We start from the raw sequence: 24,467 nt of genomic DNA on the forward strand, positions 1-24,467 counted from the left end.
GCAGCAGCACTTCACAGGATGCTCACAAAGCATTCAAGGTGTCACCTAGACAAGGAATGAAACATCTGCAAATCAGCTTCCCAGCTTGAGAAACGTACCCACAACCAGGAAACAAAGAATAGGAATAAACTGATGGCTTTCAGAATGCTAGGTCCCATGAGGGTACTAAATGTAACATCTCCAAATTTGCAGATGACACAAAGCTGGGTGGCAGAGTGAACTGTGAGGAGGATGCAAAGATGCTTCAGTGTGATTTGGACAAGCTAAGTGAGCAGGAAAATACATGGAAGATGGAGTATAATGTGAATAAATGTGAAATTATCCACTTTGGGTGCAAAAACAGGAAGGTGGGTTATTATCTGCTTAACTATAAATTGAGAGAAGGCAATGTTTGCAAAGATGTGCAGGTTAGATGGGTTGGCCATGCTCAATTGCCCTGTAGTGTCTAGATATGTGTAGGCTAGAGGGATTAGTTGTGGTTAATGCTGGATTGCAGGGATAGGGTGGTGGGAGAGTGCATCTGGATCAGATGCTCTTCGGAGGGTCTGTGCAGATTGATTGGCCAAATGCCCTCTATCAGCACTGTAGAGATTCTATGTTTCTATGAAGATGCAACCAGACCTCGTATACCAGTCTTTAAATGTAAGCATGCAGTTGCAGCAGGCTGTGAAAGAGTCAGATAGTAAGTTGACCTTCATAGTGAAATGATTTGAGTATAGGAGCAGGGATATTTTCCTGCAATTATACAGCCTTTAGTGAGACCAAGTCTGAAGTAATGTTTGGGTCTCTTTATGTGAGAAAGGTTATTCTTGCTAGAGATGGAGTGCATCAAATATTTGTCAAACTGATTCCTGGGATGGCATGACTGATGTACGAGGAGAGTTTGAATTAGTTAAGATTATATTTGCTGGAGCTTGGAAGAATGAGGGCGGATTTCAGAAGCCTATAAAATTTTAACAGGACAAGACAGGATAAATATAGGAAAGATGATTGGGGAGCACAGAAACAGTTTAAGAATATGGGGTAAACCATTTAGGATTGAGATGAGGAGAAATTGCTTCGCCCAGAGAGTACTGAGCCTGTGGTACTTGCTACTGCAGAAAACAGTTGAGACCAAAACATTGCATGATTTCAGGAGGGGTTGGATATGGCACTTGGAGCTAAAGGGTTCAAACAATATGGGGGAAAAGAGGGAACAGGGCAATGAGTTGGGTGATCAGCCATGACCATAATGAATGGCAGAATAGGCTCAAAGAGCTGAATCGCCTGCAATAGACAATAGACAATAGGTGCCATTCTGCCCTTCGAGCCTGCACTACTATTCAATATGATCATGGCTGATCATCCTTAATCAGTATCCTGTTCCTGCCTTATCTCCATAACCCTTGATTCCACTATCCTTGAGAGCTCTATCCAACTCTTTCTTAAATGAATCCAGAGACTGAGCCTCCACTGCCCTCTGGGGCGGAGCATTCCACACAGCCACCACTCTCCTGGTGAAGAAGTTTCTCCTCATCTCTGTCCTAAATAGTCTACCCCGTATTTTTAAGCTGTGTCCTCTGGTTCGTCACTCACCCATCAGCGGAAACATGTTTCTTGCCTCCAGAGTGTCCATTCCTTTAATAATCTTATATGTCTCAATCAGATCCCTTCTCAGTCTTCTAAACTCAAGGGTATACAAGCCCAGTCGCTCCAGTCTTTCAGCGTAAGGTAGTCCCACCATTCCAGGAATTGACCTCGTGAACCTACGCTGCACTCCCTCAATAGCCAGAATGTCTTTCCTCAAATTTGGAGACCAGAACTGCACACAGTACTCCTGGTGTGGTCTCACCAGGGCCTGTACAGCTGCAGAAGAACCTCTTTGCTTCTATACTCAATCCCTCTTGTTATGTAGGCCAGCATGCTATTAGCCTTCTTCACTTCCTGCTGTACCTGCATGCTTACCTTCATTGATTGGTGTACAAGAACACCCAGATCTCTTTGTACTGCCCCTTTACCTAAATTGATTCCATTTAGGTAGTAATCTGCCTTCCTGTTCTTGCCACCAAAGTGGACAACCATACACTTATCCACATTAAACTGCATCTGCCATGCTCTGACCACTCACCTAAGCTGTCAGGTCACCCTGTAATCTCCTAACATCCTCCTCACATTTCACCCTACCACCCAGCTTAGTATCATCAGCAAATTTGCTAATGTTATTACTAATACCATCTTCTATATCATTAACATATATTGTAAAAAGCTGCGGTTCCAGCACTGATCCCTGCGGTACCCCACTGGTCACTGCCTGCCATTCCGAAATGGAGCCGTTTATCACTACTCTACACCAAGTCTTATTTTCTGTTTCTGTGTTTCTAAACCGTTATAGGTCATTCACTGAACCCCATTTATAGTACATTTTTTCAATTGTGGGAACCAAGCTTGAGAAACAATGTCCTATTATGTGTATGTGCGTGTGTTTGTGTGTGTTCAGAAAATTTGCATATGTGTGAGGTGACAAATGTGTGTTTGAGAAAACATTGTGTGAGACAATGTTTATATGTGTGGGTGTGTTTGGGGGCAGGGGCTGGGGTCAGGGGTAACCTGATAGCACAATATTTGTATGAAGGACATCTGTTATGTGGAGAAATTGTAGCAACTGTACTTCTTCATTAGCCAAAAATAATGGAGTTGTTCAGAATCATGAGCAGTTTCGATAGAGTAATTGCGTGTTGTTTTGCGTGGCATAGGAGACAGTAACCAGATGACACAGTGCTAAGGTAATTGGCAAAATAACAAGAGAGAGGATTTTGATGGCATAGCAAATAATTATAATATGGACTGCATCTCCTGAATAGGTGATCAAAATAGATTTGATACCTTTCAAAAAGAGAATTTGATAAATAGTTGGAAGATAAAAAATGTTCAGAGCTTTGAGAGATACTGGAGAACAGGATTCATTTGTTCATTCTTTCACAGAAATAGCAAAGACACAATGGACCTATTGACCTCGTCATGTTTTATCGTTCTATATTTCTGTCTATTTAAAGCTGAAGAAAAGAATAATTTAAATTTACATTCTTTCATCGGTTTGCTCCAAATCTCTATTTTTCCACAGTATCCTGAAACTTGAAGTGTTCTGTTTTAGCAGCATATATTTATTGATTAATTCTGTACATAATACATGAATAAATCAACCATTGTTCACATGCAAGTAAAACAAATTCAGCATTCATCCTAAAATTGTTTCAATTCTAGCATTAAACAAATGGAGTCTTTTTGCTCTCATACCATTGATCCACCTAAGGAACTAGGCACACGTTGACTTTATATGTTGGCATTACTGGATCTCATGGTGATACAATAATTCCAAGATTCCATTTTGGAACTTGGAATTGAGCTCCCTTTGCTCATAAACCTGCTCCTTTGGACCAATTAACATTATAATGGGTTTGTAACTTCTCAAAACACTTCGAAAGGCAACCTTTTAACTCTGGACTAGTTATTGCTGTCACATAGACAAACAAATCAAGTGATTAATAACAAGGCAATCTGGCTTTAGTAGTCTTGGCCAAGAGAGCAAAAGCAAGAGTGCAGAAAGAGGAATGCTATTCCCAAGTAGTGTTGTAGAATTTTACACATCCCTGAGAAAGCAGATTTGCCTCGGTTTAATGACTTATTCAAATGCAATACTTCCAAAAGTGCAGAATTCCTTGATTCATGCCATAGCCAACAAGCTTGTGTGTGAGATTTACTTCACAGCCATTAAGCTTGGTGTGTGAGATCCAAGCTTGGTGGGTTACATCCTCTGGTCCACAGTGAAGTTTGAACCTACAATGCCTAGAAACAAGTCTTAGCTAAGAACCAACTGGACAAGAGAAAAAGGAAACTTAATAGATAAGTGAGACTAAAAAAGTAACAATTTTCTATTGCACTCATATTTACAAGGACATCGTATTAAAGTGCTTTTGTTGGGAGAGAAGACATTTCTTTAACTGGCAGTTTTCTTTCTTGTAGTGGACGCTCTGATGCCAGGAATCCATAAGGACCCCTAAGAAAAGTCAACACATTCGCTTCACAAGGAGCATCCCGCAAGGAGCCAAATACTTTGTTTGAGAAGAATTCTTTTTTAATAAAATGATGTGCTTACTCTTATCAATTAATAGTTTTGTAATACAAATATAATTTGTACTTTATATGCAAAAATTGAAACTGTCATTGTGATGTAACCACCTGCATAAATGACTACTGTGTATCACTGGTGAATAACATTTCTTACAGTTTCAGCTTCAGAAAATAAAAAGCATAAAGTATGAAATATAAAAATACTACTGTTTGCCAATAGACAGTAGAAAGAACAAGCCATGCCCCAGCAGCATTCACTTTATACAGCCACAGCTAAACTTTGTCTATTATAACCAAGGCAGTATATTTCTTGAAAAGCTCTCAAATACTACTTTCACCATTATTTAATAATTTGTGTAAAAATATGTGTAAATACTGACTGCCGGTAAATGTTGCAGAGGAGTGGTAAACTGCTGACCTGAAAGATTGTGTTGCAGTGTACCACATCAAAAAGTTGAAGCTACTGCAGAGGTCACACCTAACAAATGTAACGCTTTGCTATGTATAGCTCATTCTGTGGTCAATATATGTTTTGATATATCTTTGAGCTAAATTTGTTTCATAAATTGAACATTCTCATTCATTTTGTGAAGGCATTAGCCTGTCTATCCCACCAGTCATATATTCTGGTCTATTGTGCACAAATATCATTAATGAAGACTATTACTCAATGTCATCAATTAGGCATGCCGAAAGGTAAAATAATTTCTTCTTACAATATGACGCTATAAGCAGTTATGTGTATTATTTCAATTGAAGAGTACAATAAATATGTGCACAGGGTGGTACAAATGACAGTGTAGAAGTTGGCTATTTTCTTAGTTTGTTTCTAAATGGCCCTGGAAATCTACAGAACTGTGTTAATACCAAATTACCACAATGTGAAGTGGAGATCATTGACGAGGAAGATTACCTAATTAGACTCTCACTAACAGGTTCCTATGCTACTCTGGCCATTCATCAGGAAAAGGGTGCAGGAAACATTGTGCTGAATAGCCATGATTCCAGCAATTGACACTAGCAACACATTAAATTATTTTTAAAGGCTAATTTCCACTCCATTTTCAAGTGGACTGATTCTACTAGCACCCATGCCATTATTACCAAGGGGTTGAGGTCAAAACCAAGATTTGGGCCCTGAATGTGTTCACATTTACAAATCTTGAATGCTGATGGAACAAGGTATTTGATGGAAGTGAGGAAAATCCTAACAAAGAAAAGCCTTCCTCATGAGACTATCCCATTTCTCTATACTCCCAGTAATTTTGATCCGACATGCAGTATTAGACCCTGCAGATTTTCATGGCCTGTGTGTATTAATACTGTATGCAAGAATGTTAAACTTTGAAAGCTCGTACATGTTAGTACAAAGTTTAAATTAAAATTGCAGAGGGATGGGAACTTATACAGAGAGAGAAGAGAGAGAAACACGTATAAAAACAAAGGAGAATGGGAAATAAGAAACTTGATAGGCAGTGAATTCAAGGGCAAGAATCAAATAGGGCCGCAGAGCAAAGTAATGTGAACAGGACAAAGAATGTTAAAACTTAAGTCATTCTATCTATGAAAGTCCTTGTGTTTTAATGCACGTTGCAGTTACAATAAATTAAATGGATGAATTAGTTGGATAAATAGATATAAACTTATGTTGGTGTTACAGAGATGGGGGATGAGAACTGGACATCCAGGGTATTCAGCTTTTAGAAAGGGCAGACAAAAAGCAAAAGGATGAGAAGTAGCATTGGTGGTTTTAGAGGACATTAACATAATAGTGAGGAAGGATATTAGCATCAATGAAATGGAATCTGCATTGGTAAAGTTCAGAAACACTAAGGGACAGAAAATGATAATGGGGATTGTAAATAGACCCCAAACTGTACTGGAAATGTTGGGGAAGGCATTAAACAGGAGGTTAGAGAGGCAAGCAATAAAGGTCTCACTGTCACAATGGGTGACTTTAATCTGCATATAGATTTTCACAAATCAAATCAGTTACAATATTTTAAAAGAGAATTCCTGGATTTGTATTGGACAGTTTTCTAAATCAATACGTAGAGGAATCAACTAGCGAATAGGCTATCCAGGACTGGGTATTACATAATCAGAAACAAATAATTTGGCAATCTAGTTGTGCAAGGCCCCTTAGGGAGGAATGACAGTAATATGATGGAATTCTTCATTAAGATGGAAAGTCTCTTAGATGATTCTGAGTCTTAATAAAGGAAGCTACAGTAGTACGAAGTGCATGCTGGATATGATAAATTGTGGCATGTTAACTTAATGGCTTGATGGTGGCCAGGCAATGGCAAGCATTAAAAGAGCACATGGAGGAATTGCAATAATCTTTCAGTGTCTAGCACCGGAAAGATGACCCAACCTTTGCTAACAAGGAAAATTAAGGATACTATTACATTCAAGGAAGGGACAAATGAAATGGCCAAGAAAAACAAACCTGAAGATTGGAAGCAGTTTAGATTTTAATAAAGGAGGAAAGAGGGATGGATTTAAACGGGGAAAATAGAGTGTGAAAGTAAGCTTGTGGGATCATACAAACTGATGGGAAAAGCTTCAATAGTTATGTGAAAAGAAACAGATTTCTAAAGACAAACATAGGTCCCATCAGTCAGAAACATGAAAAGTTATAACGAGAAACAAAGAGAGGGCAGACCAATTAAAGACATATTTTCGTTCAGTCTTCACAAAATAACACTCCAAAAATGTCAGAAATGTAGGATCTAGTGAGAGGGAAAAACAGAATGAATTCAGGACTGGTAGTGAAATGATATTGGGAAAATGGATTGGATTAAAAGCCAATAAATCCACAGTGTCCTATAATCTACAGTCCAGACAATTTAAGGAAGTGACCCTAGAAATAATGGATGCATGGTTTGTCATCTTTCAAGATTCTAGACTCTGGAACAGCTATCAGTTCAAAAATAACTAATGTAACCCTTGTATTTAAAAAAGAGGGGAAAGACAAAAAAAGGAATTATAGACTGGTTTGCCTGATGTCAGTAATGGGGAAGTGCTAAAGTACATTATTGACAAAAAAGCAGAGCATATGGAAAACACCGACAAGATCTGATGGGGTGAACATGAATCTATGAAAGGTAAATTATGCTTGCCAAAGCCACTGCAAGTTTTTGAGGATGCAAATAGTAGAGTTGATAAAAGGGTAGCCAGTGGATGTAGTTTAATGAATTTTCAGAAGGTTTTCACCAAGGTTGCACGTTAGAAATTAGCAGGCAAAATTAAAGGACATGGAATTGTGGATAGTGTACTGACATGAATAGTGAACTGGTTGGCAGACAAGAAAGAGTAGGAATAAACAAATCATTTTCTGAGTGGCAGGCAGTGACTTGTGGGGTACCACAAGGATCAGTGCTGTGACCCCAACTATTCACAGTATCTATTTTTGATTTAAATGAGGGAACTAAATGTAATATTTCCAAATTTGCAAGCAACATAAAGTTTGTGTGGGAGAGTGAACTTTGAGGAGAATGCAGAGATGCTTCTTTGTGATTTGGACAAACTGAGTGAGTGGGAAAGTGCATGGAAGATGAAGTGTGATGCAGATAATTGTGAGATTATTCACTTTCGGAACAAAACAGGAAAGCAGATTAGCTGAATATCTCTAAATTGAGAGAGAGCAATGTGTAAAGAGGCCTGGGTGTCCTCGTACACCAGTCACTGAAGGTAGCAGATTGTGAAGGTGGCAAATGGTATTTTGTCCTTCATAATGAGAGAATTTGAGTACAAGAGTAGAGTCTTAATGAGAACACACATGGAATCATGTGTGTAGTTTTAGTTTGTTATCTGAGGAAGGATATCCTGGATATATAGGGAGTGTAATGAAGGTTTACCAGACTGATTCCTGGGATATCAGGACTGATGTATGAAGAGAGACTGGATTGGTTAGGACTATGTTCATTGGAGTTTAAAAGAATGAAATGAATCTCACAGAAACAAATAAAATTCTAACAGGACTAGATAGGGTAAATGCGGGAAGGATGTTCCTGATGACCAGGGACATCCAGAATCAGGTTTCACAGTTTAAGGTTACAGATCATTTATGACTGAGATGAGAAATTTCTTCACACAGTGTGGTGAGCCTGTGGAATTCTCTGCTGTAGAAAGTGGTCAACGTCATGGAGAACATTAAATGTTTTCAGGAAGGAGTTAGTTATAGTTCGTAGGGCTGATGAGATTAAAGGGTACAGAGGGCAAGTGGAAATGGCATTGAGCTAGATGAAAAACCATGATCACATTGAATAGCTCAAAGCACTGAATGATCTGCTACTGCTCCCATTTTTGATGTTTTGTTGCAACAGTACTCAAGAAGCCCAACACCATCCTTAGCTAAACAGTCCATTTGATCAGCACGTCTTCCAATGGCTCAGATTTTCAAACTTTCCAACACCAAGGCAATATAACTGAAATGTGTACCATCGAGTCATAGACTTGTACATCATGGAAAAAGACTCTTCAGTTCAACTCGTCCATGCCGACCAGATTGCCTAAATTAATCTAGTCCCATTTGCCATCACTTGGCCCCTATCCCTTTAAACCCTTCCTATTCATATACCCATCCAGATGCCTTTTAAATGTTGTACTTGTACCAGGCTCCACCACTTCCTCTGGAGACAAAACACTGCAGAAGCTGGAATCCAAGGTAGACAAACAGGTGGCTGGTAGAACACAGCAAGACAGACAGCATCGGGAGGTGGAGTAGTCGACGTTTCAGATGTAACCCTTCTTCAGGACAAACGTGTCCACCAATGCTTGTCCACCATTTCCTCTGGCAGCTCATTGCATATTCACACCACCCTCTGTGTGAAAATGTTTCCCCCATCTGTCAGATGCAGTTTAATTTAGATAAATATGAGCTGTTACAAGCAAACCAGGACAGGATATATACAGCTAATGGTAGGGCCTTGGAGAGTGTTGGACAAGGAGAGTCAGGGGTGCATATGCATAATTCCTTGAAAGTGGAAGCACAAGGTGGTGAAGAAGGCATTTGACAAAATGGTATTTTGGCTTTCATAACAAGAGGATTTGAGGACTGGCGCAGGGTATTTGTGAGACCATATTTGGAGTGTTGTGTACACTTTTGGTTCCCTTATCTGAGGAAGATGTTCTGGATATATTACCTGTATTTGTCAGTGCATTGAGTATAGGAGTTGGGATGTCATAGTGCAGCGGTACAGGATATTAGTGAGGCCGCCTTTGGAATACTGTGTACAATTCTGATTGCCCTTCTACAGGAAGGATGTTGTTAAATTTGAGAGGGTGCAGAAAAGATTAACAAGGATGTTGCCAGGACTAGATGGTTTGAACTATAGGAAGAGGTTGATTAGGCTGGTGTTTTTTTTTCCCTGAAATGTTAGAGACTGAGGGATGACATTATAGAGGTTTATAAAAACATGATGGGCATGGATAGCCAAGGTCTTTTTCCTCAGGTGAGGGAGTCCAAAACAAGAGGACATAGTTTAAGATGAGAGGGGAAAGATTTTAAAAGGACCCGACGGGTAACTTTTTCTTGCACATGGTGGTGCGTGTATCGAATGAGCTGCCAAAAGAAGTGGTGGAGGCAGGTGCAATTGCAACATTTTTTAGAGGCACCTATCAATATGAAGGGTTTAGAGGGATATTGATCAAATGCTGGCAAATGGATTGGAATGTCTGGTTGGATTGAAGGGGCTGTTTCCATGCTTTATGATCTACAAGAAAGCACATTAGAGACTCACCAATGTTGTTTCAACAGCATCTCCTAAAGCTGTAACCTGCAACATTTTGAGTGGCAACAGCAACAGCTACAGGAGAATGTCATCAACTCAAAACTCTCCTGTAATTCACTCACAAATCAGCACAGACAACACTGTTTCATAATCATCACTGCATTAAATTCCTAGAACAAATTACTTAATAGAACTTTTTAACCATTTCCACCACATGGATATGAATGATTCTAGTAGATCCTCCACTCAAGGGATACCCAAATGCTGGTGATGCCAGACATAGGTTCCAATAAGGTTTTCTTTAAAAAGCTGTGGAGATGCTTGGTAACACAGCTAATGATTTATGTGTGAGCTATTGAGAAATCTTTATAGTACCTTAATAGGTTAACTTTAGAAATTTGGGGTTCAAAACCCACCTTCCCTATAAATATATATTTAATGGTTAATTTAATAAATTACAGTTAATGTAGTTATTTTAATGGAGAAGAGAAATGTTTGATAACATGTGGTTGGTGGTGGAAGCAGGAGGGGAAGAGAGCCTGTTGAAGTCAATTACTGCACTGGACTCCTAATCCATGTAGTCCAGCAGACTCCACTTTCCTCTCCGAAGTTTGAAACTGCCCTGACTCTGGGTTAAGATTTTTGCATCCACCAGCAGGGGGATTAGATTAGATTAGATTAGATTACATTACAGTGTGGAAACAGGCCCTTCGGCCCAACAAGTCCACACCGACCCGCCGAAGCGAAACCCACCCATACCCCTACATTTACCCCTTACCTAACACGACGGGCAATTTAGCATGGCCAATTCACCTGACCCTGCACATCTTTGGACTGTGGGAGGAAACCGGAGCACCCGGAGGAAACCCACGCAGACACGGGGAGAACGTGCAAACTCCACACAGTCAGCCGCCTGAGGCAGGAAGTGAACCCGGGTCTTTTGGTTCCCTTATCTGAGGAAGATGTTCTGGATCATCTGCTTGCTGAAGCTGTTCGTTTCTGCAGTCATTGACTCAGATATTGGCATAAGACCAGTGTAAATGGGTATGAGCCATTGTATTACAGTAAATCCCTTGTACAGTCTTTAAAATAAAGCTCTTCAGCTGGGAATGGCTGAACACCAACTAGTTTCGAAAGGAGCTTTGCTTGGCCCTTTATGTTTATACTCAAATAATTTGACTGCTTAATTTAGCAATTTCTTAATATACTTTTAGAGAAGAATGACTACTGAAACACTCCTATGCCCAGAGAGTAAAACAAAGCCCCCCCCGGAGACGAACCACAAAATTTCCACTCACATACCAGAAAAGTAACTCATCATCGGGATGCTGTGACAGTCAGAGAGGGTAAAACACTAAAATAATTCAACTGTACTGAGGTGACAAGATGAACACACTGGAATTTCTTTTTATTCTTTTCCCATTCTTCACAGATGCTGACATACTTTTAAAGTACTTTCAGCATTTTTGCTTTATTTCAGATGTCCAGGGTGCGTATTATTTAAGTGTTATATTCATGTGTAATCCCTTTGCCAATGCCCTTGAGGGTGGCTGTGACCTGTGTAGTGGATCTGTTATGAACCTAGCACTTGTAGATGCCAACAACCACGGTACAATCCAAGACACCCACAAGAGTCAAGTCGCACTCAGAAAAGGTGAATACCTTGCACATAACCCTAAAGGGCCATCAACAATTTTAACATTTAACTCCATTCTTCAGCTATCTCTCCAAAGCCTCAAGTCAACAATCGTCAAGTGCTCCTATGCAGTCTTCCAGCAGGGCAAGCTGGCAAGGCATTGCAGTCCGCTGGAGGCTAACACCTGTGTCTTTAAACCCCGCAACCCTTTACTGCGATATCTCACTCACTTCTTGCTGGGGAAAATTGTTTGTTCAGCAGCATATGGTAAGCTGCAAGTAAATGGTTGATTCACTAAATGCAGCCCATTTTCACACTGACAATACTTGAAGGCCCACAAAGAGAGAGCATTCTACTTTATTTATCTGCCTTGGTAATCTGAAGTGTACAAAGCTCATCAACTCAGATCCCAATAGTTGCCGTCATGGCCATCTTCGTCCCATAACTCTTCCACACAGCAATGCCAGTAGGTTAGTAAATGATGGCAAGCTGAAGAAAACAGGACTGGACAGGGTAAACACAGGAAGGATATTTCTGATGACAAGGGAGTTCAGAACCATTGGTCATTTTGGACTAGGTTGAGGAGAAATTGCTTCACCCAGTCTGCAGTAAGCCTATGGAATTCTCTGCTACAGAAGTGCCTGAGGCCAGAACATTGATTGTTTCAAGAATGAGATCGATATAGTTCTTGGGGTGAAAGGAATCAAAGAATGTGGGGAGAAAGTAGGAGCAAAGTGCTAAATGGGATGAGCAGACATGATTGTATTGAATGGCAGATTAGGTTCAAAGAACTGAATGGTCTAATTCTGTTCCTATTTCTCTAAGCTCTTTGTTATGGACTGGGCTAGACCCTCAAAATATTTCACGAAGGTAGCCTAGACCCTAACTTTTTCTTGTTTTAAAGGCAGATGTGAAGTGGATATTTCAGGGTGATGCAGCTGGTGAAACCACTCAGTTTTAAGCAAAATAAATTTATTCAAACACTATAGCCTCAGCAGCATGGTGACTCAGTGGTTAGCACTGTTGCCTCACAGTACCAGGGACCCGGGTTTGATTCCAGCCTTGGGTGACTGTCTGTGTGGAGTTTGCACATTCTCTCCATGTCTGCATGGGTTTTCTCTGGTACTCTGGTTTCCTCCCACAATCCAAAGATGTGCAGGTTATGTGAATTGACTGCAAAATTGCCCATGGTGTTCAGGGATGTGTAGGTTAGGTGCATTAGTTAGGGGTAAATGTAAAGTAATAGGGTTGGGGAATGGGTCTGAGTGGGTTACTCTTCAGAGGGTCAGTGTGGACTTGATGGGCCAAATGAACTGTTTCCACACTGTAGGGATTCTATGATTCTACAGTTGAAACATGAACAAAAGAAAACAGAATTTATAACAACTTCACTATTTGAAAACTCAACCGACTTAATACCACAACTTAACTAAGGAGCTGTTTCAATTCCCACAACATTCCATAAACACACCCTTATCAAAAAGTAAATTCAAACTCAAGTTCTTACAGGCAAGAGAGATTTCAGAGAGAAAAGACAGTCAAGAATCATCTGCTGAAGCATGGAACCTTTTTCACTGCAGCAGCTACTCTGCTACAACTAAAATCAAACTAGAAAAACACCTGAACTGGGAGAACTGGCCACTCCCATGCCATTGCTAAACGAGGCTCTTTCTGAGACATTCAGCACCTCTGCCTTTATGACCTCTTTTTTTTAAAAACCCCAAGGACAAAATAACTTTGTTAAAGTGATGGCATCATCACATTTTTACAAGTACTTCACTGAATCAACTAGGGGCTGCCTTCTTCAAGTTGTAATGTGTCTTTGATGAGGCACCTCAGTGAGGCAACACATGTTCTGCCTTATGAAGTTGTTGTATTGAGTCGGCTATTCCACTGCAGTGTAACCTGAACTGTCTATCAATGTCACATTAAGATCCATGAGAGGATTCATCAGCAGTGCACATGTCAAATCTTTTGGATCAAATGGGAGCACCAACAGAACACCATAAGTCTCTTCCATGAAGTGATATCTGCCAGTGTCAAAGACGTCCTCCTGAAGAACCAGCTCTGATGGATGGGCTATTATTTCCAGATATGTAAAATCCAGCTTCTCCGGCAGGTTCTCTTCTCCTAGATCTCAGTTGGCCAATGACCAAAGAGTGGCCAAAGGAAGAAGTATAAGCAGATATTCTCCAGGTTGCCTGACAGCACAGAGGCATTTACGTAACTGACTAAGAAGAGAAAGCTGCCAAGTGCTCAGCATGGCACTTCCTGAACCATCAAGGCACAAACCATTTCAATGCTCAGCAATGTGACGACAATGTGGAATGTGGTGGCTGAGGAAAGAGAAGGAATACAATTTGAGACTTCAAAATCCATTTTCCCAAGCAACAGCACTCTCCCACTGTTGAAAGACTTATGGATCCAAGATTTGGTTCATCATCCATGAAGAGACTGCCAATGATGAGCAGAGTTTAGGAAAATCTGAAGTTCACAAAAGGTGGAGAAAGGAGGACCAACAAGAAGCTCAACAGAATTGTTAATTTTAAAAGAATGATGTTATCAGCCGCAAGTTGCATGAGAGGGGATCAGAGGCCCATAATATTGCAAAAGTGAGAATAGTTAATTTTGGTAATTATAGGATGCATAGTTTAAAATTCAGTTCAAGATTTGAAAGAAAAGCCCTGAGATTATCATCTGATTAAGATAGTGAGGAAGGGTTAAAAATGCAATGGGAAGGAAATAAAATTTGTAATGGGATACAAACCTTTTTTTGTGATGTTGAACTGGAGAAGTTTGCGAATCAACTGCATGCTAATGGTAGCTAATGCATGCTAATGGTAGCCAAGCTCTTCCCAGTAGCACAGAGTGTGGGAGCATTGGTTGGGGTTTTTAGGTTGGGGAGGTGGTCAGTGTGCTGATTGGTGAGGTTATTAAAGAAATAGTGGGTTAGAGGTGAAACTACCTGTCATCCATATATAAGCGAAACTTACTCTGTGCAGGCTCAGAAATCATTGTGTTATATACCAAAGCTAATTCTAGAGACTTTCAGACAAGTAGAAATGAAAGGGCAGCCAAACAGACTTGGATGTCAGGGGAGAGTCTACTGGTGAAGGACAGCATATTTAATAGGTCGATTGACAGTGAAAGTCTTTTTCCTAGGATGATGACGTCAGCTTGTACGAGGGGGCATAACTACAAATTGAGGGGTGATAGATCTAAGACAGACATCAGAGTCAGGTTCTTTACGCAGAGAGTGGTAAGGGTGTGAATGTCCTACCTGCTAATATAGTCAACTCAGCCACATTAGGGAGATTTAAACAATCCTTAGATAAGCACATGGATGATGATGGGATAGTGTAGGGGACGAGCTGAGAATAGTTCACAGGTCGGGGCAACATCGAGGGCCGAAGGGCCTGTTCTGCACTGTATTGTTCTATGTTCTATGTTCTATTTTCTATTGAGGTAGACAAGAAAGTGTGATGTATGCAAACAGAGGCATTATATTCCCTCCTGCTGCATGGCTCAATCTTGAGTAGATGTTCATAAAGTGCAGTGGATTTTTAATATGTAATCTTCTAACTCAGAGGCATGAGTGTTACAAATTTAACAAGTCAATAGTTAAGTGCAAGTGCAACAGTAGTGGACTCACCAACTTTAAGGGCATTTAAATGGTCGTTGGATAGGCATATGGACAAAAATGGTATAACATAGGCTAGATAGGCTTCGGATTGGTTTTACAGGATGGCACAACATGGAGTGCTGAAGGGCCTGTACTGCACTGTAATGTTCTATGTTCCATGTTCAATACTAGTTAAATATTTCTGCATGAGCCTCAGATTATAAAACAAAAATAAATGGCATAGTGCATCAAAGATGAAACATGATGGCAACATATCACAGAACTGTTTTCATGATTCTTTGAAGTGTCTTGAAATGTTTAGGTTAAGTGAGAGAATGCAGTGGTCAGACTAAAATTGTCTGGAACCCTAAAGTTATGGGATACCAATCTTGAATAATAAAGTTATGGAAATCTATTTGCCCTGTTCAGAACCTTCCAACTTTACTGCAAGTGTATATCAGCCTGTGTTAGAAAATAAAATACTGTTGGAACTTTGATGCAGAGTTTTCACAGAATCAAATCACTAAAATTAATTTTTTGAACCTGACTAGAACTAGTTTATTATTTTGAAATACTGGATGAACAAAAGACAGCACATATTAAATAACCAACTCCAATCCTCACTAAATCCATTGGTTTAACATTGAATTCAGACTTCAGGAATCTGTAGGTGTTGTGAAGCACAAGATACCTGTGTTTTGTATTGTCTGCCTAATATTCATATTGAAGAAATGCTAATAGATAATAAGCTGAGACAAATCTGTTGTTAGAAAGCATGACAAAATCAATAAGCAAGGATTGAGTTCCTTGATGAAGAAACAAAAAGAGTACTGTGCCTCTTCTGTACATGGACGTTCAAAGTGTATTGAATAAAATATAGTATTGTCCCAATAATGCAGTCACAAAGTGTGTAATGGGTAAAATTAGACAATTGGTTCCAGGCCTCCCTCAACGAATGATGTTGCGAGGGTTTCTCCAAAATCTGAAGTCCTCATATAAATAAGGAAAGTTCAAAACAGCACTGTTTTGGATCTGAATATCAATGAAGAGTTGATTCACAGTTTCCCCTTGCAAATATTTTGAGACGTTGGAAAGAAACAAAAATTCAAAGGAGAGTGTAGGTGGGATAGGGCTCAAATAGCTAAGTAACAGGTATCTATGGTTTCAGTTGGAACTTAATTTCAGAACCTCTTGAGACACTTGTAGTGATGTGGTAGTGTCCCTATCTGTAAGCCACAAAGCCAGGGTTCAAGTCCCACCTGTTCCAGAAATACGTAATGACATCTCTGAACAGGTTGATTAGAAAATATAAAATAATTTCAGGGTCCATCTGTTAAGATAAATCTCTGCATGACAGAGTGAGAAATGGCTGCTGAAGGAACCTTCTTGAGAAAAGGGATATTTTCAGTAGTAAAGGCAGCTTTCAAACAGAAACAGCTTATGACCCGACTGCTCATTACACAAAAATCGAAATGTATTGTTTAACGGATGCCCAACAGATGGTAAATGAAAGTAAAATTATATTGTACAGGAGAAGTCATATTTGTGGTATTCAATCAACATGAGAGAGAGTTAGAGTAGAATCAGTAATTGTTTTTCTTAACTGGCATTAGATCAGATTCATATCCATGTGAATCACCTCCACAAGCATTTGTAGTAGGTTGATCACTTTACCTGGGACTTCTCTGGGTGAAGGTAGAAATGGCTTTCTCCAGGCTCTTGTGGTGCAGTGTAGTGTCCTACTCCTGGACATTGAGGCTTGGGTTCAAGTCCAACCTGCACGAGAGGTATGTCATCCCATCTCTGAAGAGGTTGATTAGAAAGTATCTATTCCAGAGCGCTAATTCAAAATGAAAGATCTGAGAGCTCCTTATCTCTTCAGACTAAGACTTGAGCATATTGTTCAAGATTACTGCTGTGTGAACTTGGGTGCAACATCCCAGACCAATGGAGAGTTACAACAAATATTTGAAAAGTATGCTGAGGAATGTGTGGGGACAGAGATGGTAAGAATTATGGCTCCATGTTGTCAAATTTAACATTGTAATCCATTCAATTCCACAGGCCTCCGTCGGATTTGCATCCTTTAAGTTTGTCTGAGGGCCTCTGGATATTGGTGGGGACAAATGAGAGGAATCGAATAGGCCTTCATTGTAATATGTCCTGGAAATGAGCCAAAGGCTGGAAATAGCCACTCCTGTCTTCACCAAGAGAATTCCCAGGTAAAGTGATGGAGCTGCTACAAGTGCTTGTGGAAGCGGTTCATCAGAGTAAAGGAGTTTTGCTTCTCATTCCCATTTATGGGAACAAATTAATGGTTCAATGGTAGGACTGTTCCAAGATGTAGAACAAATCGAACTTCAGGACGGCAAAGTTAAAATGTCTTGGAGAAGACAGAAGGAGAAGATTAAATGCTCTTTGTTAATGTAAAAGAGAGGGAGCGGTGTGGTAATTTGTTAAAGCCAACAACTGATCAACAGACAGTTATATTCAAGCCTCGTTTACAAACCTGGGCCTCCAAAGCAGAATAGTTCCCCTCACTGACCAATCAGTGACACAGCATTGACTAAAGGCCAGTACATTGTTTGAAAGTAACAAGGATGCGGATGCCTCACGAGATGCGAAAACCTTAGAGTTTGACCATGATAATGGTCTCAGTGCAAACCGCACGGTGAAGCGACAGGAGGCTTGCCAGGAAATCTAGAGCTCGGGTTAATCAAACAATCTCACAGTCAACAATCAAACCCAATGACTTTAGTTGTGGAGATATTCTAACGACTTTAAAAAATGAAACGATGGTCAGGCTTGATAGTTATTGTCTGACTAAGGTGGACAAACTCACAAGAATCCCTGGGAAACGGCAATCTTGAGTCCACCTTCAACTTTAGTAAAGGCAGATACTGTTACAAGATGCAGCCACAGACAAACCAACCTTTGTACCAGCTGCCCTGTCCCTGCACCAAGTGATGCCATTTGGGCTATAGGGAACTCGCTTTCTTTGTGCGTGATGGGTCTGAATTTGAGCCTTCAAACATAACCATACATGATTTGGAGATGCCAGTGTTGGACTGAGGTGCACAAAGTTAAAAATCACACAACACCAGGTTATAGTCCAACAGGTTTAATTGGAAGCACACTAGCTTTTGGAGCACGCTCCTTCATCAGGAGGGACTATCACCTTAATCTACTATTCTATACAGCTAAATTATTTAGCTGTTTTTCCCACTGTCCTGGATCCCATTCAGAGGACCCACAAATAACTTTATTCTAACCAATGTTTTTGCCTTTGTGAGATTGTGTCAAAATGGCCCAGTATAAGTCTCTCTCCCTTGTTTACAGAAGGCTTGAAGCCTCTCCACCTCCACTCTCCATGTTCCCCATACCACACTCCACCTCCAGCATCCCCACACCCTCCCCCCTTTCCCCCCCAAAAAAACCTTTAGAAAATTTGATTGAAATTTCCAATATTTAACAAAAGTCAGAAATCAGGAATCTCACAGCATTTTTACTGGTTCTTTCAGAGGATGTGGGTATCTTTGGCAAGGCCAGCATTTCGTGCCATTGAACTGAGTGACTTGCAAAGACATTTCAGAGAGCAGATATGAGTCTAGTAGATAGATCGAAGTCTACATAGATTTGTTGTTAGGAAGGTGGTAAAAGGTTACCAATAATTGGTTGAAACGTGAAAAAAAATGAGGTTACAATCAGATCAGCAATGAATGGATGAGCAGCCACCAGTGGCTGACTCCTACTAAACCTATTATCCATTAACAAAAAAGAATTAGTGAATCTGAGCTGCTTATAGATATAGTTACATTATAATTAAATTGCATTAATTTATACTTAATCAATTAAATCTCTACCTCGTGCCTTGGCAATATTAGATTCCCTACAGTATGGAAACAGGCTCTTCAGCCCAACAATTCCACACTGACCCTCTGAAGAGTAACCCACCCAGACCCATTCCCCTATTCTATATTTACCCCTAACTAATGCACCTAATACTATGGGCAATTTCTCATGGCCAATTCACCTGATCTTGGATTGTGGGAAGAAAGCAAAGCACCTGAAGGATACCCACACAGACACGAGGAGATTGTGCAAACTCCACATCATCACCCAAGGCAGGAATCAAACCCAGGTCCCTGGTGCTGTGCGGTAGAGTGCTAACCACTGAGCCACCATGCCATCCATAAGGTTTGAATCTACGTCCCCAGAGGAGTAGAATGGGCCTACTAGCTTAATAGGTCAGAGATACTGTGATCACCATGTCATCTGCTCTGATAGTTGGTGTTACTTTCTAAACATAACTCTGCTTAACTTCTCAACAGCTGTGTATGGATGGTCACACATTTTTTGCTGACTTGGGAAAGTATTTTATTGGAGACACACAAAGAACATGCAGAGGGATGTAGACAGGTTAAGTGAATGGGTAAAATTGTGGCAGGTGCAATATAATGTGGGAAAATAATGAGGTTCTGCATTTAGAGCTGAATATTATCTACAAGGGAAATGACTGCAGAAAGTTGGGTATTGGGTCCTGGTGCATGAATCACAAAAAGCTAGCATCCAAGTCCAACAGATAATAATGAAGGCAAAGAAAATGTTGTCCTTTACTTCAAAGGGGATGGAGTACAAAAGTGAGGTTGTTTTGTGAAAACTATATAGGACAATGACCAGACCACAGCTGATGACTAGTTGTGAACAGTTGAGTCCCTTTAACCAAGGCAAGATATATTGGTATTAGAAGCAGTCAAGAGAAAATTCACTAAACTGATCCAGTATGGAAGGGTTTTTTTTAATGAGGAGAGGTTGAGTACATTGGGTTTGTACTGAGAATGAGAAAAGACCTTATTGAAATGGATCAATGAACTTGAAGGGTAGACCTGAAGATGTTTCCCCTTCCGGGAGAGTCTACAACACAGTGCATAATCTCAGAGTAAAGCGTAGTGAGTTTATGTGAGAGATGAGGAGGATTTCTTTCTCTCAAAACAGAGTGGATCCGTGAAATTCTTTACACAAAGGACTACCGAGGTTGCATCGATAAGTATACTCAAGGCTGAGATAAAGGTTTTTAATCAGTAAGAAAATCAAATGCAATGGGGGAAAGGAAGGAAACTGGAGTTGAGCACTTTCAGATCAGCGATGACCGTATAGAATGGCGGAGCAGGCTTGATGGGCTGAATGGCCGACTTCTGCTCTAAGCCTCAGCGTCTGATGGACATGTCCTAAGAAAACTGCTATGGGAAGACACAATTCTCCCGTTTTTATTATCTTCTCTCATCTTCAGTCGCTCTCAACTGGGACAAACGCACTGTTCACAAACACGTTCCATTATTTTCTCTGAGAGCGGAAAGGAAATGGTGTTACTTACTTTCACTTTCAGAGAAATTGACACAACGATCACTTTCAGAGAAATTGACACAACGATCACTTTCAGAATGAAACTGACAGAGAAATATCACTGCAGTGTGGTGGGGTGTGTGTGCGTTGACCCTACAGTTGGCTCAGAGAAAAGAACATCATTGGGTTAGGTGTCCATGAATATTAAATGTTCTTAAAATTAACTTAACCACCGTTATGTTCCACCAGTGAATCTCAGCGGGAAATGAGAACCTTCCTCCAGTGAGGGAGCGGATTGTGACCCAGATGAATGTGAGCGGAGACAGGAAGCAGCAGCCGGTGAGCCAGGCCTGGGAGCCGGGCTCCCTGTCATCTCCAACCCGGGATGTGGGGACGGGACAAGCGCGATGTGAACACACCGAAAGAAACCGCACCAACTCTTGATCTCCCCGCAGCTCCTGCAAAATCCCTGGAAGCGGTTTTCACTTTTCGAATGTAATGTGCCCCATTAAAGCCGCCAGCTTGGCAGTGCCAGTGAGGGCAGCCAGCAGAGCCCAGGCTCACACTCACAGCACTCGGCAACACAGGCGCCCGCTCCCGGATCCCAATCCGCTCCGATTGAACATTAACCGCTTTCTCAGCTTCCACCTCGGTGCTACCTTCTGGCTCGGTGCAGCATGGCTCTGGGGAGGATTTGGAGATTTTGGACAGTGCTGGTGTTGCTGTCCGGGACCCTGAGTCTGGACTGTGAGAGACTGCACTTACAGCCTCTCTGAGGTAAACTTCTTCACTGTCCACTACACCTTGAATTTTGGTGTCATCTGCAAACAATACCTCCTCTGTTCATATCCAAATCATTTATATAAATGACGAAAAGTAGAGGACCCAGCACTGATCCTTGTGGCACTCCACTGGTCACAAGCATCCAGTCTGAAAAACAGCCTTCTGCCACCAATCTCTGTCTTCTATCTTCAAGCCAGTTCTATATCCAAATGGCTAGTTCTCCCTGTATTCATGATATCTAACATTGTTAACTAGTCTCTCATGGGGGACCATTTTTACTGAAGTCCATATAGATCACATCCACTGCTCTGCCCTCATCAATCCTCTTTGTTACTTCTTCAAAAACTCAATCAAGTTCATGAGGCATGATTTCTCACACACAAAGCCATGGTGACTATCCCTAATCAGTCCTTGCCTTTTCAAATACATGTAAATCCTGTCCCTCAGGATACCCTCCAAAAACTTGCCCATGACCGATGTCAGGTTCACCGGTCTATAGTTCCTTGGCTTCTCCTTTCCACTTTTCTTAAAAAGTGGTACCACGTTAGCCAATCTCCAGTTTTCTGGCACCTCATCTGTGACTATTGACGATACAAATATCTCAGCAAGCGGCCCAGCTATCACTTACCTAGCTTCACACAGAGTTCTAGGGTACACCTGATCAGGACTTAACTCACTGCACGCATTTCATCATTTCTGCCCCCTTCATCATCACTGACGTCACACATTCTGCAACTTCCACCCCTGCAGCTGTCATTGTTGCTACCACTTCTGCCCTCACTGACGCCACTCACCTGCGCACTGCCAACACGCTCCCCACGCATCCTACTGTCACCATCCTCGCCGCCCAGAACCCCGAGGGGAATCACTTCTGCAAATGACTCCACCTCCATTTGCCCACAAGACACCACTCCAGTTACAGTCTCCGCCCCCACTTCCAGCTCCAGCCATATACCAGGTCCTAACTCTCAGCTCTGCCGAGTTTTCACCATCCACCCAGACCTCCCTTCACTGAGGACAAACGATCAGTCCTCAGCAAAGGCTTTACCTTCATCTCCCTCTGTCCACACATCAACGAATTCAAAACGTGTCGTGATGCCGAACACTTCTTCCACCGCCGCTGCCTCCGAGCTTACTTCTTCCATCAAGGCTCCAGCCCACACTCCAAGGATCCCTTCTTCCGCCTCCAACACATTCCATCCACCTGGACATCCCGTGCCAATCTGTTACCTGACCTCGATTTTTTTATTTCCAACTCCCGCCGAGACATTGACCATCTGAACCTGTCTACCCCCCTCCCCCATTCCAACCTCTCACTCTCACAATGCGTAGCCCTGCACTCCCACTGCTCCAACCCCAACCTTACCATCAAGCCAGCGGACAAAGGGGGTGCAGTGGTAGTTTGGCACACTGATCACTACACCACCGTAGCCAGACGCCAACTCGAAGACACCTCCTCCTATATTCATTCGGGACGCCTCCAAGACTTCAATTTCCCCAGCCCCCAATGTCTCATTTTCACCATGGACATCCAGCCCCTCTACACATCCATCTGCCATTTCCTCTCCTGATGTCCCCACCAGTACCCTTCCATTGACACTCTCATTCGTTTGGCTGAACTGGTCCTCACCCTCAATAATTTCTCCTTCAAATCCTCCCACTTCCTCCAGATGAAAGAGGCAGCCATGGTACCTGCATGGGACCCAGCTATGCCTGCCTCTTTGTCGGTTATGTAGAACAGTCCACCTTCCAGAGTTACACCAGCACCATTCCCCACCTTTTCCTCTGCTGCATTGATGACTGCATTGGCGCCACCTTGTGCTCCCACAAGGAGGTTGAACAGTTCATCAACTTTACCAACACATTCCACCCCGACCTTAAATTCACCTGGACCATCTCTGACACCTCCCTCCCCTTCCTGGACCTCTCCATCTTCATGAATAATCACCAACTCAACACTGACATTTTTTACAAACTCACGATTCCCACATCTACTGGATTACAACTCCTCCCACCCTAACTCCTGCAAAAATGCTATCCCGCATTCCCAATTCCTCTGCCTCTGCCGCATCTGCTTCCAGGAGGACCAGTTCCACCACAGAATACCCGCCGTATCTGCTCCAGGAGGACCAGTTCCACCACAGAACACACCAGATGGTCTCCTTCTTTAAAGACTGTAATTTCCCTTCCCACGTGGTTGAAGATGCCCTCCAACACATCTCAGCTAAGTCCCGCACCTCCACCCTCGAACCCCACTCCTCCAACTGCTACAAGGACAGAACCCCCCTGGTCCTCACCTTCCACCCCACCAACCTCCGCATAAACCGCATCATCCACTGACATTTCCGCCACCTACAAATGGACCCCACCACCACGGATGTACTTCCCTCCCCAGCCCTATCTGTTTTCCACAAAGACCGTTCCCTCTGTGACTACCTGGTCAGGTCCATGCCGCCCAACCCCCTCCACCCCCCACCCCAACAAGCCACCCTCCCCTCCTGGCACCTTCCCCGTTACCGCAGGATTTGGAAAAACTGCGCCCATATCTCCCCCCTCACCTCCATCCAAGGCCCCAAAGGAACCTTCCACATCCATTGAATTTCACCTGCATCCACAAATGTCATTTATTGTATCCGTTGCTTCCGATGCGGTCTTCTTTACATTGGGGAGACTGACGCCTTCTCGCAGAGTGCTTTAGGGAACATTTCCAGGACACCCGCACCAATCAACCCCACCGCCCCATGGTCGAACATTTCAACTCTCCCTCCCACTCTGCCAAGGACATGCAAGTCCTGGGCCTCCTTCATCGCCATTCCCTCACCACCTGACGCCTGGAGGAAGAACACTTCATTTTCCATCTCGGAACTCTTCAACCCCAGGGCATCAATGAGGACTTCACCAGTTTCCTCATTTCCCCTCCCCCCACCTTACCCCAGTTCCAACCTGCGTAATTTCCCTTCCCATGTGGTTGAAGATGCCCTCCAACACATCTCATCCACGTCCCGCACCTCCACCCTCGAACCCCACCCCTCCAACTGCAATAAGGACAGAACCCCGCTGTTCCTCACCTTCCACCCCACCAACGTCTGCATAAATCGCATCATCTCCCAATATTTCTACCACCTCCAAACGGACCCCACCACCAGAGATATATTTCCCTCCCCACCCCTATCCACTTTTTGCAAAGACCGTTCCCTCCATGACTACCTGATTAGGTTCACGCCCCCCCCCCCAACAA

General features: G+C 42.1%; 2 protein-coding genes across 6 annotated transcripts in view; one reads left to right on the forward strand and one right to left on the reverse strand.

The window, feature by feature from the left end:
* LOC122539990 overlaps positions 1 to 4,141 on the forward strand; it is a 208,824-nt gene extending 204,683 nt beyond the window's left edge. For all 3 annotated transcript variants that reach the window (XM_043675250.1, XM_043675251.1, XM_043675252.1), the window contains one exon: positions 4,000 to 4,141. In XM_043675250.1, the coding sequence (XP_043531185.1) occupies positions 4,000 to 4,027 (28 nt within the window). In that variant the 3' untranslated portion in view covers positions 4,028 to 4,141. The remainder of the gene's footprint in view (positions 1 to 3,999) is intronic.
* The window catches only part of LOC122539994 (interferon a3-like), a 60,870-nt gene that overhangs the window by 18,286 nt on the left and 18,117 nt on the right, over positions 1 to 24,467 (reverse strand). The gene's annotated exons all lie outside the window — the stretch shown is intronic.

This window comes from Chiloscyllium plagiosum, chromosome 33 (genome assembly GCF_004010195.1).
Source record: "Chiloscyllium plagiosum isolate BGI_BamShark_2017 chromosome 33, ASM401019v2, whole genome shotgun sequence".
Classification (NCBI taxonomy): domain Eukaryota; kingdom Metazoa; phylum Chordata; class Chondrichthyes; order Orectolobiformes; family Hemiscylliidae; genus Chiloscyllium; species Chiloscyllium plagiosum.